We start from the raw sequence: 19371 nt of genomic DNA on the forward strand, positions 1-19371 counted from the left end.
TTATCCGTCGGAAGACAACCTGCCTCATCCGTCGGTACTCAAAATTCACCATCCGTCGGGTTATCAAAAGGAGCAGGAAGTCAAGGCAGATCACCCATTGAAAGTACCCCAATCTCAAATCAAAGATCCACAAACTCAGGGGGAGTTTCTAGCAATCAAAACTCAATCACACATCAAGACAACATTGAGGTCTCTTCATCTAGGGCTAATCTACCTCAACCAAGAAAATGGACAAAAGATCACCCCTTTGAACTGATTATTGGTGATGTTTCTTCCAGAGTTCAAACCAGGAGAGCAACTTAAGAAGAATGTCTATACAGCAGCTTCCTGTCTAAGGAAGAACCAAAGAAGGTAGAAGAAGCCTTGTTAGATCCTGATTGGATTGTAGCTATGTAGGAGGAGCTAAACCAATTTGAAAGGAATAAAGTATGGAAGCTGGTACCCAAGCCTACAGGAAAGAATCCAATAGATACCAAATGGGTATTCAGAAATAAGATGGATGAAAATGGCATAGTAGTAAGGAACAAAGAAAGATTGGTTGCTAAAGGCTATTGTCAGCAAGAAGGAATAGATTTTGATGAAACATTTGCTCCTGTTGTAAGACTTGAAGCCATCAGAATCTTCTTAGCCTATGCAGCCCATGCCAATTTCAAGGTCTATCAAATGGACGTCAAAAGTGCCTTTCTGAATGGAGATTTGGAGGAAGAAGTGTATGTAAGTCAACCTCCTGGCTTTGAAGATCCAAATTTCCCAGAGTATGTCTATTATCTACTGAAAGCACTTTATGGACTGAAGCAAGCACCTAGAGCCTGGTATGACACTTTATCAAAGTTCCTTTTGGAAAATCACTTCACAAGAGGTACTGTAGATAAAACTTTATTTTTCAGAAATGTGAATGGCTCTAGCATACTTGTTCAAATTTATGTAGATGATATTATTTTTGGCTCTACAGATGAGAAACTTTGTAAAAAGTTTGCCAAACTGATGCAAAGCAAGTATGAAATGAGTATGATGGGAGAACTAACTTACTTTCTTGGTTTACAAGTTAAGCAAGTTAGTGATGGAATATTCATTAGTCAAACTAAATACATTTTTAATCTTTTAAAGAAGTTTGATCTAATGGATTGCACATCTGCAAAAACTCCCATGGCCACTGCAACTAAGCTTGAACTAAACACTACTGAAAAGTCTGTGGATATTTCAAGTTATAGAGGCATGGTTGGCTCACTTCTGTACTTAACAGCTAGTAGGCCAGATATAATGTTTGCTACATGTTTGTGTGCTAGATTTCAGGCTGATCCTAGAGAGTCTCATTTGATAGCTATTAGGAGAATTTTCAGATATCTCAAAGGAACACCAAACCTTGGCATTTGGTATCCTAGAGATTCTGGTTTTGATCTAACTGGTTATTCAGATGGAGATTATGCAGGTTGCAGAATTGATAGAAAAAGCACAACAGGAACCTGTCAATTTTTAGGAGACAAGCTTGTGTCCTGGTTCAGTAAAAAGCAAAATTCAGTTTCTACTTCTACAGCTGAAGCTGAATATATTGATGCTGGCAGTTGGTGTGCACAGATTTTATGGATGAAAAATCAATTGCTAGACTATGGTTTGCAAGTTGAAAGGATTCCTATTTTCTGTGACAACACAAGTGCAATTGCCATCACTGAAAATCCAGTGCAACATTCAAGGACAAAGCATATAGACATCAAGTACCATTTCATAAGGGAACATGTAATGAATGGTTCTGTAGAGTTACATTTTGTTCCAAGTGAGAAGCAACGTGCAGATATTTTTACCAAACCACTGGATGAATCCACCTTTTCTAGGTTGGTAAGTGAGTTAGGTATGCTTAATTACTCTTGAATTTATCTGAATTAGTTTGCAAGTTGAATGGTAGCCAGAAATTTAACTGATTTTTAGTCTTGGATGAAAATTTTGGCTGTCAAAATTTATGTCTCGACGGATGACCATTATCCATCGAGTTGAGTCATCCGTCGATATACAAATTGTAAATAAAAATCAATTACTTTTCTGGAGTATTTTAAAGCACGACGGATATTAACTTATCCTCATCCGTCGAAGTATCTAAATCTTAACCTTTAATTCCCTGAATATTATCCATCGAGTATACTTACAGTTTGTAAGCATTACACGACGGATAATGGGTAGAATTTTTACAGTTTATTTTAAAACGGCTATTTTAGACAATTTCTATTGGGTAATTTACTTCTCTTTATTATTTTTATCAGTTGATTTTAAAAAAAGTATAAAAGCTTATTTCATTCTAATCATTTTCTTTTATCATTCTCAAATTCAACTGTGTTACTTCATTCTCTCTCAAGCAAAAATCCTCTTTCTCTTCAAACTTTTCTTCTCTAATAATGGCACCCGTAGTTAAGATCATGTCACATACTGGGTTCATCTATGAGAAGAACAACTTCACTGTCTTGGTCAATAAGGGGATTCAGCAATCTGAAGACTATCATAAGATGATGGACTTCGTGCACAACTGCAAGTTAAGTTTTGCCATGCTGGAATCACCCACAATTTATTGTGAAGTTGTTGAGGAGATGTGGACAACAACAATCTACAACTCTACTGACAAAACCATCACTCTAACCATCAAAGGTAATGATTTCTGTATCAATAGTGATGTAATAAAAGCATGTTTCAAGATTCCTGATGATAATGTAACTACACCACACACTGACACTAATATTGTCAATATGCTCAATTCCATTCACTATGCACTTCCTACTGCAAAATTAAGTGAAATTAGAAGACTAGGTCTTAGGAAGGAATGAAGTTACTTGTGTGATATAGTAACTAAAGTCTTTTCTGGAAAAATCAGTATTTTTGATTCTGTGAATATTTCCATGCTTAACATGCTATACATGCTAGTTACAGACAAATATTACAATTTCAGTGACCTTGTTGTGTATGAGTTAGGTTTTAAACTAGGTGACTTAGGCAAAAGAGGATATAATATTTACTATGCTAGATTTTTTATGCTTTTGGCTAACCATCTTTGTCAAGAGATTGAACTTGAGAACCCAAACAAATTAGCTTGTTGGGTTCAAGAGAGGAGAATCATTGCAGACTTGAACAGAGCCAACCATCACAAGGATGTGCCAATGTTCTATTTCCCTGTAATGCTGACACCTCAGGTAAGTGAGCTAAGTTCATCCAGACCCTCAACTATTCCAATCTCTTCTATTTCTTTGACTTCAGGCATAGTTATGGCATCTGTGATAATGACCAAATAGTTGCCTACCAAAGTTGCCAAAACAACTACAATTTCTAAATCCAAATCAAAGAAAACCCCCTCTGGTATCTCTCAAAAGGTACCAGTTCAAAAAAACTACCAAAGCCAAATAGAGGAGTGTGAAGGAGGGTAAGATAGGCGAGGAAAGGGGTGAACATCAAAGAAACCCCAAGGATAAGGTTGGAGAGTTGAGTGAATCCCAGCCTAGCCACACTGCAGTTTCCCAACAAACTGTAGTGCTTAAAACGGACAAAAGCTCACTTCTAGCTGCATCCTCCCAAAAGGATGTGGCTATTGAACAAAGCTCTCATCCAAGAGCACAGGCCAAGAGGGTTAGGGACACAACTCACACCAAACCTACACTAAAAAGAAGAAATCCAAAACAACTGGGGATGCACAGGGCACACACTTAGTGCAAACTGGTGCTAAAGACACAGTCCCTGCACCTTCTCAAATTCAGATTGATGTGGCTCCAATAAATGTGGAGTCACAGCCAAAATCTCTCATAATAGAAGCCACAGAAACACAATACTCATCAACTAACTCACTGGAAGTGGACATGATAAACACTTCAATTCCTGATTCCCCTTCTTTAACTCTATTGGGGAAGCCAAAATCTAGTTTAAGTGAGCATCATCTTTTAGATGATTTGTTGGCTCACTTGCCAATTCTTTCTGATTCTATTGTGACATCTGTGCCTCAAATAACTTCAATCAACACAGAGTCAACAATAGTTTCTCTTCCCACCTCATTCATTTCTACTCTCTCGATGGATATTTCTCATCCGTTGAGTAGTGATTGTATCCCGACGGATAAGCTTAACAGCAGTTATCCGTCGTATAGCTTTACCACTCACCCGACGGATATCACTTATCCGTCGAGTGTCTGCACAACTTCAAAATTCAATAATTTTAAGTGCAGAAGATTTGGTGGTAATACAATCACTCTTAGGACTGAGAGAGGAGAGTGCATTGAGTGAGAGGCTGGGTTGCTCCCAGGCAAAAGGAGAAAAAAAGAGTGAATCTCAGCAATCCATTAATTCAGGATTGGCAAAAGTGAGTGAGAGGAGTCTCACCTTAGTAGGTGAAGGTGAGGGTGTGAGGGTGGGGAGCCAGGGTGAGACCCTGATAGAATAAAAGAGAGAATATAAGAGAAAGGCAGGTACTGGAGAAATAAGGATGGAACCAGTCATTGCTAGTGAGTCAATGATTGTGGATGATGCTAAAAAGGAAAGACAATTTCAGCAATATTACAAAGCTGTAATTGTTAACATTTCCTTGGATGCTGACACTTTTACTCACCGTGTTTCAGCCTATCAACTGTTGGCTGCTCAGGGCAATGTGGAGGCAGAGCAGACTTTGAATCTAGTGCACACCACAGAATCTCTTCAAAGAGATAAAGCTGTTGTGAACAGAATGCCTTCTCAAGCTGGAGAGCCATCTGAAAAATTTGGAGTAAATTCTGATGATGATGACTCTGGTTCTTTGGATGGAAGCATGAACTTAGGGGGAGCTGAAGGCCCAAGTTCTACTTTCAGTTTACCTGAATGGGCATGCGCAAAGGAATTTACACCAGGGCAATTTGAGGTGTCTTTGGTAAAACAAGTGATAGCTATTTAGCAGGCCCTTCAGGAAGCTTCAGATGCTGGTACCAAGGCTGTTCTTCAAGCTCACCTAGACTCTTTACATTTAATGAAGATCCAACACTCAAGACAGAATCTCAGTATGGATGAATTGAAAAAGGATATAGCTGACTTAAAGACATACAACTCTGAGAAGCTGGATTCAATAATGCCATATGGTACCATGCATGATCTATTACTAAGATTAAGGAGAGATCAGATTCTGACAAGAAGATAGCCAAGCTGGAGAACAGAGTTCAGGTTATTGAGAATTCAGTGGCTCTACTTTTTCAAAATCAACAGACTCAGACAAATCTTCTTATGCAACTGGCTAAAGCACAAGGCCTAACTCCTCCACTTGATGATAACAAAAAGGGGGATAGAGAATCAAGTAAGGGGGAGAAAGGACCAACTGAGGGGGAGAAACTTCTAGTTCAAATCAGCAAAGTAATTGTACCTTCAATTACTAACTCCAAGCCACCAGTTGCAGATGGTATAGATCTTATAAATGCAGCAACAGCAAATTTGAAAGATGCTGATAGAGGAGAGTTGACTCTGATCAACTGGAAAAAGATTGATGAGGAAGTACAACAAAAGTTTCAATTAGTCAAGGAACCAGATCAGTCAGCCATCCATCACTCTCATGTCAAGCCAATCAATGTGAATGAGATAAGCATGAACTATCTGGAGAAAGGACAATCTTCCTGCATCAAGACTACAAAGGCTGAGATAATTCTTAAACCAAGGGCAAACTATCCAAAGTTATCTTTGAAGAACCCTATGGATTCTGTGTATGAGACACCCCAGCCTGATGAAAAGAAGCTTCTGTCAAGATCTATTCTCCTCTACAAAGATCCAGCTGATTCAGCCTCAAGAAAGAGAATTGCAAAGATATTCAGAAATGGGAAGGAAATTTGTGTGGTAGCTGGACATCCACAATTTGCTCATGCAAAGGAAGAAGAAAAAGCCAGATTGAAGCAGGAAAAGAGGCAAGCTGCTCTAGATGCAAAGAAGTCTAAACAAAAGAAAGAACAGTTTGCTATCTTGGCCAAGCTACAGGCTGTGAATTCTTCTCAACAAATTCCCTCTCAACCATCTCAAGCTACTGAATCAGAGAAGAAGATTGAAGAACAGAAGAAATCCTCAAGAAAGAAAGAATTGGCTAAAAGAACAAAAAGAAAGTTGGATGTTGTTGACAAGGAATTGGAAGATCAATTTCCAAAGGAATCCACTCAAGCTGAAACTCAAGCATCAAAGCCCTCTGTGGTGTTTGAAGACATAAGGGTGGTGGACCCCTACATGAACATACATGGAGAGCCTATTGTGCCAAAGGATGAGCCAATAGAGTGGGATAAACTACCAATTCCTGACTTCAACTTGCCAATTCTTACTAAGCCAAGAAGGACAAAATCAAGGGCAGTCAAGAGAGTGAAGCTGTCACCTCTCAAATCCAAGTCAGTAGTCAAAGATCAACCTAAGGTCAACAGGGGAGACTACCTGTACTTGTGTGACATCAAAGAATTCTCAGATCTAAACCTTTATCTGGAGGAGCTGGATAAGGTAAGGGCAATTGATGCATACAAAAACCTACCTGAAAGGTTGGTTTTCAAGTACAAAGGGGGAAGGGAGATTCAGTGGCCTCTTCACAGGATACTTCAAGAAAGCCAAGTTGTGTTGATCAAAATCTATTCATCCTTCAAGAAAAACTTTGGGTTCAATGTAACTGCAAGAAGATTAGTATTGAAGAAGATTGAAGAGCTAAGGAGTGTTAGAGCCAAAGATGCACTACCCAAAACTCTTATCATCCCATACACAGGGAACAGAGTGCATCTAAGGCCCTACTGGCTGATGGAATTCATGGATGACAAGGGTGTGAGAAGATTATTCAGATTAGAAGACCAATTGAGTATCTCTAGCAATGAGACTCTCTTGGAAATGCAAGAAATGTGAGACCTCTCAGAATTTGATGAATTAGAATTCCACAGACAACTCCAGAATCAAATTGAAGAAAACAATAGAAAGCTTGGAAGAAGATCCAGACCTTCAAGAAACTAGAAAAATCTGCTCAGACTAGAGGAGCATCTTGAACTGACTGTGAGCCAAACCTTGTACATTTTTGTTTAAATTGAAGCACTTTCAGTTTTATCTACTTATCTTTAAAGATATATGTTTAGGATGTTTTGTCAACATCAAGTATCTCTTAATTTATGGCTACAATTCCAGTAGACATAAATTGGGGGAGATTGTTGTGAATATGTTGAGTACTTGATGATTACCTAAACAAAACATCTAAGTAGATTTTACTTAGTGAAATAATGTAGCACTCGACTGATAAGAATTATAGTCCTGACGGATAACCCATTATAGTCCCGACGGATGATTAACTCATTATCCATCGAGTGAGTAGCTTATGTAATAAGTTTGTAGCACAGTGTTGTATGCACCTTTGTATAGAATCTGTAGTGGCATATAAGTCATGTTGACTTTAACTAGATATGCAGAATAGGTTGATTAACTGTACATAAGCAATATCTTGTAATTCTATATAAGTGAAATGAAGTCAAGTGCCAAAATAGCTACCAACGGATGATTAACAAAGCTTCGACGGATGACCAAAATAGCTATCAACGGATGTTTAACATAGCAGTCGATGGATGATCAATTAAGTCATCGACGGATGATCTGAAAGTCGACAGATGATCAAGATTCAAACATCAGTTGAACAGTGAAAGCTGACACACAGCCGTTGAGTTGGATACAAGTACACTATGAAAGCTCATTAACTGGGTAATAGAGGACGAAAAGCAGAAAAGATCAAGACTATTAGATTTTATATTTGTTCAGTTCTTTTGACTTCGTAATCTTGGTATTATATAAACCAAGAGAGTAGAAAATAAAAAAAACTGAGAGAGCTAAGAAACAACAACAGAGAAATCTTTGTAATCACTATCTTTAGCATTTCCTGTGTTCTTAGCAGTTCTATTTGTGTAAGCAACTGTGGGCATTTCTGCACACAGAGTCCTCTCGATATATTAAATATATCTCTGGTGGAATTGTTTAAATCCACCAGAAAGTTTTTAAAGACTCTTGTTTTTAATTACTTATGTTTTGATTCATTCAAGTTTATATTCCGTATTGTGCTAATCAAAATCCATAATCGAGTTGAACATTTTTATTTTAAGAAAAAGGTTCAAGAATTCCATTCAACCCCCCTTCTGTAATTCTTGCTATATTGTTAAGGGACTAACACTGATCATAATCGACAACACAGTGTCTGCCACAAGAAAGTCTTTCCACATCCTCCACTTCCGTAAACAAAGAAAACACCACCTTATTTCTGGTTGATATTGTCAAGAATGGAATCATAGACTATCTTCTGTTCATCATTGAGAAGACTATGATTTCTTGTGTGGATTCTCTTCATTTCTTCTATATCATAGGATGTTTCCTCAAGAATTAGTCTATTCTCAGAGTTGGAAAAAAAAGCATCTCCGGGATATGGCATATCTGTGAAGTTTCTAAGGCTTTTACAAATATCATTCAACAATTTCTCTATCTCTGCAATAAAATTAATAAAACTTGATAACATTAATCCAAACATGGAACATGTAATATGTACAAAGCATTATTAACAGCGCATACCTGTAAGAGCGTAATTCTGGATCTCAATATCTGATAGACAAAAGTTTGAATTCCCAGTGAGATGTCGCCTCACAAGAAGAATATCATCTGACATGCATCCCCAATGAGCTTCCCAAAGTCTACGCGGATGAGAGACTGGACTGTATACTAAAATGTTGACAAACATGGCACTTAATTGTGGAGGCATGGATGTATGCGCATTTTCACCAATAGCTTCGTGCCATTGCTGGTCGTTCTGGAGGATACCTAGCGCGGCACAGGCTTCGTGAAAGGAGTTATAAACATGGCCGTTGACTGTCTTCAAATCATCAAAACATATAGCACCTTTAATCCTTAGCAGGAGCATGCAGAGATATAATAGTTCACCGCTAGATGAATGTACTTCAGCAAGCCTACCGATGACATCACCTCTTTTCATCTGTTTCCAGATACCAGGTTGTGGATGCCATGTAAACTTGCTTGGAACTTCTGAATAAGTTAAATTTGGGGCCTCTGCATATGTTTTATTTGCATCAAACCATGCTTCTAATTTGCTTTTCTTTGTTCCAACATTGTCGAAAACTTCCTGTAGATGTCGTGAGCCTTTAAACGACACATGCTTGTCATTCGGTAGATGTACTGGCAATCGTTCAACGGAAGGCCACCAGGAATGGGTGTCAAAACCAAATATCCTCCATGATGCTTCAGATGCACAAACATATCTTCCATCCAAGTATTGCTTGACTTCATCAAGCGGCCGTTTCTCAGGAGTGATTGTGGTTGTGCACCCTTTTTTGTTGTTTGTTTTTTTCCTCAAACACATGGTAGCGGTATCATGTCCTTTTAAAAAATATTTAAACAGATATTTCAATGATCTGGAGCTGTTACAAATCTCCAAATTTGTGTGACATTGAAATCTTATTAGAAGATCTCGATTGTAGGGGACAACATAACTATTATCCAGGTCAATTCCCTTATTCTTTATGGTAATTCCAGTTTTCCTCCTCTTATAGATGGGAAAGCCACATTCATCAAAGTATGTGTAAGAATTATACCTGTTAAAAAGGAAAGAACGATGTTTCAATTTAATTAAAATAAATCTAAAAGAAATGTTTTACTCAAAGGTAAAAAATTAAATATTGTATTCTTCCAGCAGTTTTTGGACAATTAATTTAATGTAAAAGATCTCAGAATTACCTTTTAGGAAAATTTTAAATACAATGACCTTTAACCATACACGGAGAATTGACACAGTTAGTGCCACATGGTCCGTGGATCATGTAATTCTTGACAGCTTCGTAACCAACTGGATCAGTACTTGGGTCAGGAATTTCTGCAAAAACCATTTTATCTATTTGTTCAGTTGTTTTGGGATGATCGTTTGGATGCAACCATATTAGCATGTGAGCATATGGCAATCCACGCTTTTGAAACTCTATGACGTGCTTTACTGTAATATGAAATTGATGAAAATAATTAAATAAAGCCTTACATATATGTCATATTAAATTTAAATCATAAGCAATTTGTTAGAGGAAGAAATCCTGAAAATAGCATACCTCCAATATAACGTCCAAAGCAATTATTATTATTTATTTGATCAAGAAGTTGGTCAACTTTCATTTTAAATACCCTTGCAATGACGTCAGGTGCGTCAACAACATCAACACCAGGTAGAAATTTTAACATCCTCTGAATTTCAGGCCATTTTGTGTTAGTGGTCATCGTAAGGAACAATGATGGGTGTCCAAGTGTTCGACAAATTGCCATTGCGTCCTTGAATACTGGTTCATGTATATTTTACTGCCAGTGAAGCAGGCTGGTAAAATTGTTGCCCTGCCGACATTTTCAGGATTGCTGTCACCCTTGTTTAGTGCATCTCGTATGTTGTGGTACATATCAGAACGAATTGTAGTCTGGTGACCTCTCATCCAGTCAAGTCTGTATTGCTCAATCGCAGTAAATGCGTCAACAACATATTACTGCCATAAACGACCTCCCAGATGTGGAGTCAAACCTGAATATACATGAGACAATTTCGGGAGAAAATTAGAATGGTAGAATTAATTCATATATAAGTGTTCAAATTTAGGTCATGATTTTGAACATACCTTCCGAAGGCCGTATTATGAGTTTATAATTATAATATTCTTTCATCGTGATGAACTCTCTCTCCCCCTTTTCATCCGGATCTTCATCTTCGGTATTCTGACGTTGTTTCTGATTTTTTTTGATTTGGTCTGTTTAAAGGGATTTGACGGTAATATCTTCTGTCTCCATGAGGAAAAAGAATAGGATACTGAAGCTGCATAAACCATGGATCTGTTTCAAAAATTCTCTCCAATCCATTGGTTCCCGAATGGATTATTGTATCCCTGCATCCTTTAACATACTCGTCAGTGACAATCAACCCGACAACTTCATTTGATGGGCCAATATGGTTAGGTCGACCAGATGCGGAAGACGAAGATATTAGAACCAATCTAAATTCATCAACTACATTCTGACTAATTCTTTCACGTGCCATACGAAAACCTTTGACCAAACGATTATGTTTATCCAACATTTCTAACAATGACTCAACGATTTCTTCATCCACGACATCGCGTCCTCCCTTAACGACATTTATTCTGTTATGTACTTCATCTTCAGTGCCATATATGTAGAGTTGACAGAATTTGGGATTCTCACGATAAAGTAGTACAAAGCTTCCCATACTGTGGTAATTTACACATTTTACCTTGAAACAGTAAGGAGCACCGCCACGATTGATACTACGATCAATTTGACCTCTGGTGGAAGACATGGGAAACATACAGTTGTACATTCTTATATTTTCCTTGAAATGCCTAAAACGGGATCCACCAGTAAGGAGTGAAGCGAGAGGCTCGGGAGGTTGCTTTTCTTTCTCAAGAATTATCTGACCATTTTTACAACAAAGAGAGAAAGTTGGAGGCTTTTTGATCGCTTTTTTATTGTTTCTTTCATGATTCCACATGATGGCCTGACACTTTGAACAAATTGTATCAGGATCACCGACATCGAGGTACTCACTCCACTTAGTAACAGTATTTTCAAAATCATGTACATCAACATCGTCACAAACACCTACAAATTTTGAAATTATTATGACTGTGGAATATCAGAGTAATTAAGAATGAAACTGAATTTTAAGTTCATACTGGTAGATATACAATCACTATCGTTGTTGTCACAATCTTCAACATTGTTAAATTGTCCTAATAAGTTCTTAGAACCTGAACTTTCTCCTTGCTCATAATAACTTTTTACGGAAGATGTATCATATGTTGAAGAACCTGGACTAATTTTACCACAGGTTTTTTGGATTGTTGTTTTACAGCGATATCACTGCTGGAACCTAAAGTTACTTGTGGTCGTTTAAATATAGTGGATGCGGGCAGTGCAAAAGTGACAGTACTCTTGGCACTTTGAGTATTTTTTGGAGCTGCAATATTTCGTTGTTCTCCTGCTACAATGACAACATTATTAATAAGATCAACTACTACTATCTTTATTTGCATAAATAGTAAGCATCTCTAATATACAATTTTGATTTTGAAATGCACCTTCAAATCCCATTGGTCGTAATTTATGAACGCATGGAGTATTAGGAGTTGCGCATATTTCTCCATTTATCTATACACTTACATGGTTGACCCAAAATTTATCAAATTGTGCGATGAATTTAATAATTTAAAAATTGTATTTTGTCAATATAGCAATAAGACAACCATGGACAACTGTAATAAAAAATAATGTTGATTATGTTTTGACCTGATATTTGAGAACAGTATGAACGTGAAGTGTTTCCAGGTTGGGTGTATGGAGAATTATCGAGTAATTCTCTTTTACGCGGACTCTTTCCGCACAGCCTATTTTTTCTTTTACCTGGAGAAAAACATAACCAATTCAGCCAATATCATATAAAATTAGACACAAATTTTTCCAACTATGAGTGAAGTAAAATGTGCATGATGTTTGAGAAGCATGTGAAGGTGACGCAGTTCCCATAGGCTTGTGCACAATGCTTTCACTAACAGTTGGATCATCCGTCAGTGTACTAAGGAATATGTTGTGTTCCTTAAAACTGCAGTTCTTTCGACGCACCCTCATTTGGTTTTTTTCCTGCAATTTCCAGTAAAGAGATTTATATTATAAAACAAGATTCTTTAGTAAAAAAAAAAACTGACCACACTTATTATTGTTTACCAGGTTGTTTCAGGTTTGGTTTTGCATTTGGTTTAGTATTGAGGCAATATCCGTTAGTACCTAGTTTCTCAAAACTGGGTTGGAAATTAATGTCAACCGGAACTTCATGGAGAGTTGACATTAACATCTGTCCGGTGGCTAATCTATCCTTATCACTGGATTAGTAATTACCGACAACAGAAACTGCATAATCAAAAGGTATATTAAAATTAAGAATATTGTAGCTATAAATGTAAACTTGGGAATTTACCAGCCTTTGTCATGTCAAGAATGCGCAGATACTGTTTGCCTAAATCTTCCAAACACAATGGAAAATCTCCGGAGATTTGTTGCTTACATAGTTCTACGTTTATATCTTGCAGCTCTGTGTGTTTAAGATACCTATTTTCAATTCCACTGAATGCTGAACATGGCATTGTATAAACACAACAATAGTATTACATTAAGAAGCAAACAAAAACATGTCAAAGTTGGCGTCAGTATACGACATACCTTGACTATGTTCAATACTTGATCGGCTGAGAGATGATATACTTGACGGAATTATTGGACTCTAATTATCCTTGCGACTATCTGACAATGCATGTCCAATCAAAATTATTGGATAAGATCCGGGTTTAACTAAAGCAAAGAATAGAGAAAAACTTATTTTCAATTCCACCGAATGTTGATCATGGTATTGTGTAAACACAACATTAGTATTACATTAAGAAGCAAACAAAAACCATTCAAAGTGGCCGAACATGCAGACTGTAAATTCTGACTTAATTCGATATTCTTTGATAATTCAGTCAAAGGAGACAGCTTTGCAGAATTACCTGCATCCATGAAAGGGGAATATAAAGTTAACTTAAACTACCAGGCCTATCTACATACATGACTGTCCTGCAATTCAAGTTACCGTTAATTATTTTTAGAGGATTACAGCTAAGATATTCTGCATTATTAGTCCTCAAAGAATGATTGAACGGCTGCGGTTTGGTACCTGTAACAATCACAAATAAACAACATTAACTATACATCAGAATTGTTAGAATGTCCGGCTTTGGCCATGTTCAATAGTTGATCGGCTGAGAGATGCTTAACCTGACAAAATTAGTGGATTCTGATTCTCCTTGCTACTATCTGAAAATACATTTCCACACATATTTATTGGATCAGATCCGGGTTTAACTGAAGAAAAGAATAAAGATAGCCTTATTAACATCTGCATAATAACTTTTAGATTCAAACTACGTCAGTAAAATGAAGAAACTTTACATGAATCATTGCAGGAGGAAATCATATGGTAATTATCTCCACTCTGCGAATTAGTCATGTCTGTAAGAATGGAATTTACATTCCGGCCATGGACGCGACGTTTTTTTTCTGATTGGACAAAAAATGAAAAATCATTACCAAATACAAAACAAAAAGTGTAACAATGAGACATGTTTATCAGATTTCATACCTTGATTACCTGAGGTGTGCGATGCATTCAAAATATTTTCAGTATTACGACCACGAACACGTTTGGATCCTACCATTAGTGATTAACGTACATAATGTATAATCCTGTGAATCGCATGACAAAATAACAGATAATAATCCAATAGCAAATTAGAAACTGGTGATTATGATAACGTTTCGGCGCCAAGATTCAGTTTTCAGCGAGAGAGAGAAAGAGAGAGAGTGTGAGAGAAAAAGAGAAAGTATGGAGGAAGAGTGAAAGATTGATGTAACAGAATGAGCAAACCATGCATGATTTGTTTTTTTTTGAAATTATTTTCCATAGATAGGCTGATTTTGAAATTCAAAAATAGGTAATTAGTAATTAAGATGGGTCAATTGAAGCTAATTGGATAGTCCATGGATATGGAAAAATATATAGGATTTTGGTCATGGGTAAATTTATTTACCCATGGGTAAATTATGGAATAGTCATTAAGATATATACATGTTAGTCAACAGTAATTAAAGCAACACTTGTTTTGAAGAACAAATTATTAATTAAATCTATAACCCTTATTATAATCGAAACCCCCTGTTTAAATGGTACCTTGGTTGGGAGGCTTACAATGTAAATGACCTAGAGAGCAAACCAAACCTCTGATTTTGCAAAGAAGTAGTGCCAGATTGATCAAAGTCTAATGCAAATTTATATAAATGAAACGATCATTACAAAAAGTCAAAAACTACGGCGATAATTATACAAGTGTGAACAGTTAAACAATTTACTTCATAAATATTTTATACTATGTTAGTCAACAATTGTTGATTAAATACATTAGAGATAACATGACATATATGAATGAAAATGTCACAATAATGTTTAGTTGATAAACATGAATTATGTGTGGAACCAAAATAAAGTGTGAAAAGTGAGACATGTTTTTCTTAAGTAAGTAGAGGTCTAGTGAAATTAGATAAAAATAAAATTTCTTATGCGGTCTAAATTGTGAAGTAAATGTTTATGTTGCTAGACCATTCCCTGCTAGAACTTTAATCATTTTAATATTTCTTATACAAAACATTTTTTTGTACAAATTGATCTAGCAAATCACAGCACACAATGCGACATTTCAAATAACCGGGTCATACTTTTTTAAATATAATAAACTATAACAACCTTAAATTGTAGAGTTAATATCACTTTGCAGTCCTTCGGTTTCAGCATAATCTGGATTGGGTCAAGAACTTTAATTATATGCAATATGCATCCCTTAGATTTTCATATCCTTACAATGACTAACCCTCAGCCCGATTTTTCATTAATTTTGATCGTTAATGGTTGACTATGGCTAAAATGGAGATATTATGTAAAAAATATATATTAAAAATTCAAAATAAATGTAAAATAAAAAGTAAAAATTATAGTTTATTTTTTTATAGTGTGAGTATATATATATACAAATTTTTATAACGTGCGTAATAATTATAAATATATCAAAATATGATTTAACTTTAATATGTTAAAGATGAAATAATTAGATAGAAAGACTAAAAAACTATTATTAATTTTTAAAAAGTGCTAAAATCGATTTAACCCTTGATTCAATTTTTTTTAAAAATCATTATATATATTTCTAATATTTCCAATTTATTATTATTTTATTTAAATATATTATATGTATTATCTCCGTTTTACCCCTAATCAACCGTTACTTAATGGTCAAAATTGACAGAAAGTTGACTAAGGGGTGGTTATTGTAAAAGAATAAAAATCTAAGAGATGTATTTTGCATATAATTAAAGTTATTAACCTGCATTAAATTAAGCTGAAGGGATACAAAGTGAAATTAAGTCTAAATTATATGACAATAACAGCACATACTCAACAAAGTACACCTTTCTTACTTAACATTTGTTTATTTCATCCTCACAATAGTAACACATTGCATGACATTTATTTATTTTACAATCCTCTAAAAGATGTGCAGCTAGAAATGTCACACCAAGACAATATACCTTGGGTCATATTAATTTCATAACAGAAATGCACTAGAAAAACACATCCTAACGAGCACCAACTTGAAAGACAACTACAGTCTACATGCTTTCTCAGTTTACGGAGAACCACAAATCGAAGCACAGCAATACGATGAGCGAAATACGACATTGCACTAGAACATGATTTTATTAGGGGAATATCGGCTCCGGTCTTGGTTCAGTACAACGAGCTCCAGCTCCTTTTGAGCCCCTTCTTTCCGTCTTTTCCCTTGCTAGCTTTCATGACCTCGTCCATTTCCTGCACGAAGTTCTGCAAATGTGAAATTGATTCATGAAAATGTGAAGGTATACATTTCCATTGAATGCATAATTACGATGTATCTGTGTATTGCAATTTGTTTTATGAAGTGATTAATGTGTGCTCAACATACTTGCTGCTTCATCCTCTTCATCTCTTGCTGTTTACAAATGCATAAAACATATTAATCTATTAGGCATTAGTCAACAAGAGAACTATAAATAAACATATAGATTAGTTTTGAAGAAACAAAGTTGTAGCCACGGTCTTGCATACCATTTTTTGTTGCAGGCGTGCCTTCCCTGCTTTTAGCGCGTGCAGTTGGGCTTCTAAATCACAAGTATACGCCTAGCCAACCAGAAATTATGTAAAATAACTTTAGAAACAGACTTGGTCTAGACCTTTTCCAGACCATGGTTTAAATCTAAAATATTTAAATTGGGAAACATAATACTTAAATAGAGAAAAACCAATTTTTTTACAACCCCTTCACAAAGCATTATTTCGGGTGAACGAAAAGTTTAGACTATTTCTATATAAAATTAACAAAAATGACCATTTTCTGAAAAGTTGACCAACTTTAGCCGATGAGATACCCACCTGAGTATCCCATATATGATAGCCAATTACCAGTGAAATATCTTATACAATTTGGGATACCTAACTAACGGTGGAGTATTCAATCGGCTAAAATTGGCCATTTTTTCAGAATGGTTATTTTGGTTAATTTTTTTTAAAAAATCCGTTATTTTTATCAGTTTTCCATTACTTTGCATCTTCTATGTTATTCTTTACAGTAAATTTATCTCAGTGAAAACAGAGCGTACCTCTCTCCTAGCCCTTGACCTGGCGGCAGATTCTCTGTTTTTGATCACGCGACGCTGCTGCTTTCTCGACACCTCTTTGGATGCCGGATGACTGGACTTGTCCGCTAAATTGACATTTATATCAAGATTATTCACACTGTCAGAATTGCTTCCCCCGATACTGTCAGAGGAAACTGGAGTATCGGCTGACCCCTGCCTAAATCCACCTTCACGTGGTTGGTATCCACTATGTTTTCTTGCAATTGCAGCTGATGCTGCATCTTTGTCGCTTTTTTCCAGCAGTGTCTGATAAGCTGGCACATTTCTACCCCCTCCTGAAGCAATGACAGGCCTGACCATACAACCAGGTGTCCCAGATCCAACTGTTGTATTATTGTTGTTCTGGTATGACGCACATGACTGCTGCAGAGGAGAAGAATAATCAGGTGCCCGCACCACACCAGCCATGATAAGAAAATCCTCGAGGTTCATCTCTTCGTTTGAAGGGATGAACTGTGGATTAATATTGGCTGTGGCTGCAGCTGTGGGGACTGTGGCTGCTCCCATGGGGGCAGCAGCGCCGAGGGCAATATCGGGGCTGGGGAGAAGTGTTTGTTCAAAAGCTTGAATTTCTTCTTCTGTCCAAACGTTTTTAAGGAGTTCATCTATGTTCATTGATCCAGAGATTCCAATGTCATCAGAGAATGTGTGTTGAAACACATCAAGGAGGGACAAGATTGACCTTTGGCGATCTAGTGATGGGAGGACATGGCTGTCAGGATGTTGTGGGTTTGTTGAATGAACAGATGAGTGAATTTCTCCTCGCAATAGAAAGTCTGAGTTGTCTGTCCTCACCATTCTGGGAGAGAGATCATCAGAACGTAACCAGTATCTGCAGCGTCACAAGGAAAGTAAAACTGAGCAATTACTTTAAGGATAATAGATATGTACAACTAGCATAAGCAAATTCAGATGCACTGAAAATACAAAGACCACAAATCAACCATGGATTATGTACAGTAGTGGGGAGGCTTCCATTGTGAGTGTCTTACATTTCAAATTGGAATTCAAGGATTATAATAAAAATAACTACTAGGTTGGGGAGAGCAAACCAAACCTCTGAATTTGCAAAAAGAATGACCAAGTTAATTTGCAAGATTGATTAAAGTTGAATGCGGATTCATAGAGATGAGATGATCACTATAAAATGCAAAAAATTAATGCGGGAGTTCAACCGTGGACGGCTAAACCGTTTGCTTCATAAATATTTTATACCATCTGAGGCTATACTTATTTATTATATGCTTTAGAGATAGCATCGGCATAGATAAAGTGAAACTGCCGCGTTGACGTTCAGTTGATAAACATGACTTGTATAAAGAACTGAAATAAAGCGTGGAAAGTGACGAGGCTTGTTTTCTTTTTTGCGAAGGTAAGCAGAGGATCTAAACAAAATTCCTTTGTGGTTTGTAGGAATGATAATCATTTCATATCGTGTACTTTCGTATGCATAATATTTTTCGCCAAATAAGAAAATCCACTAAATTGTTTTTTTCGGGATTTTAACCGATCGAATTGCCCGTAACGATTTTTTTCGGTCCGGTTAACCGTTTATCGGTTTTGATTTTTTTTTCAGTTTTTTTCTCACCCCTACTAATTTGTGAATTAAAATTTTATGTTGCTAGTACGGATCATGCTAAAACTTTGATTTTCAGTAAGGAGGCTTTCAATGTGAATGACTGAAATTTCAAATTTGAATTGAAGGATTATAATGAAAATAATTGTGGAGAGAGAAAACCGAACCTCCGATTTTGCAAAGAACTATCCAAGTTAATTATTTGCTAGAAAAATCAGCGTCGAATGCTGATTATATAAACTAAAACCTCTATAAATTAATAGAGTTGGGACCGAGGAATTTATTAATTTAGAATTATTTTAATTTAGAGAGGTATTACTTAATTGTAAATTAATATTGATTAATTTAAATATTTATTTTAATATTAAAATATTATATTTTAATTATATAAATTAAATAGAATTATGTCATCCAGAGTTTCTAAAAATTATAACTTATTATTTTATCGAAATTGTTTTTTGA

At 36.1% G+C, this 19371-nt stretch overlaps 2 protein-coding genes across 7 annotated transcripts; both read right to left on the reverse strand.

Moving 5' to 3' along the window:
* Nucleotides 1–8220: 8220 nt before the first annotated feature.
* On the reverse strand, nucleotides 8221–9333 carry LOC141665121 (uncharacterized). The gene is made up of 2 exons (XM_074471107.1): nucleotides 8532–9333; nucleotides 8221–8447 (listed from the first exon to the last, which is right to left on the reverse strand). The coding sequence occupies exons 1-2, from the start codon at nucleotides 9331–9333 to the stop codon at nucleotides 8221–8223; spliced, it is 1029 nt and encodes a 342-aa protein (XP_074327208.1).
* Nucleotides 9334–14190: 4857 nt separating this feature from the next.
* LOC141668149 (ABSCISIC ACID-INSENSITIVE 5-like protein 7) lies at nucleotides 14191–18593 on the reverse strand. Of its 6 annotated transcripts, none has more exons than XM_074474856.1 (5): nucleotides 18326–18593; nucleotides 17295–18165; nucleotides 16744–16815; nucleotides 16601–16627; nucleotides 16067–16479 (listed from the first exon to the last, which is right to left on the reverse strand). In XM_074474856.1, the coding sequence occupies exons 2-5, from the start codon at nucleotides 18129–18131 to the stop codon at nucleotides 16387–16389; spliced, it is 1029 nt and encodes a 342-aa protein (XP_074330957.1). In that variant the 5' UTR covers nucleotides 18132–18165; nucleotides 18326–18593; the 3' UTR covers nucleotides 16067–16386. The 6 variants fall into 6 exon arrangements, with proteins under 6 accessions (XP_074330960.1, XP_074330957.1, XP_074330955.1 ...); XM_074474854.1 differs by having other exon boundaries at nucleotides 18391–18592; XM_074474857.1 differs by having other exon boundaries at nucleotides 16067–16467; nucleotides 18391–18591.
* Nucleotides 18594–19371: the final 778 nt, after the last annotated feature.

Source organism: Apium graveolens, chromosome 6 (genome assembly GCF_009905375.1).
Source record: "Apium graveolens cultivar Ventura chromosome 6, ASM990537v1, whole genome shotgun sequence".
NCBI lineage: Eukaryota > Viridiplantae > Streptophyta > Magnoliopsida > Apiales > Apiaceae > Apium > Apium graveolens.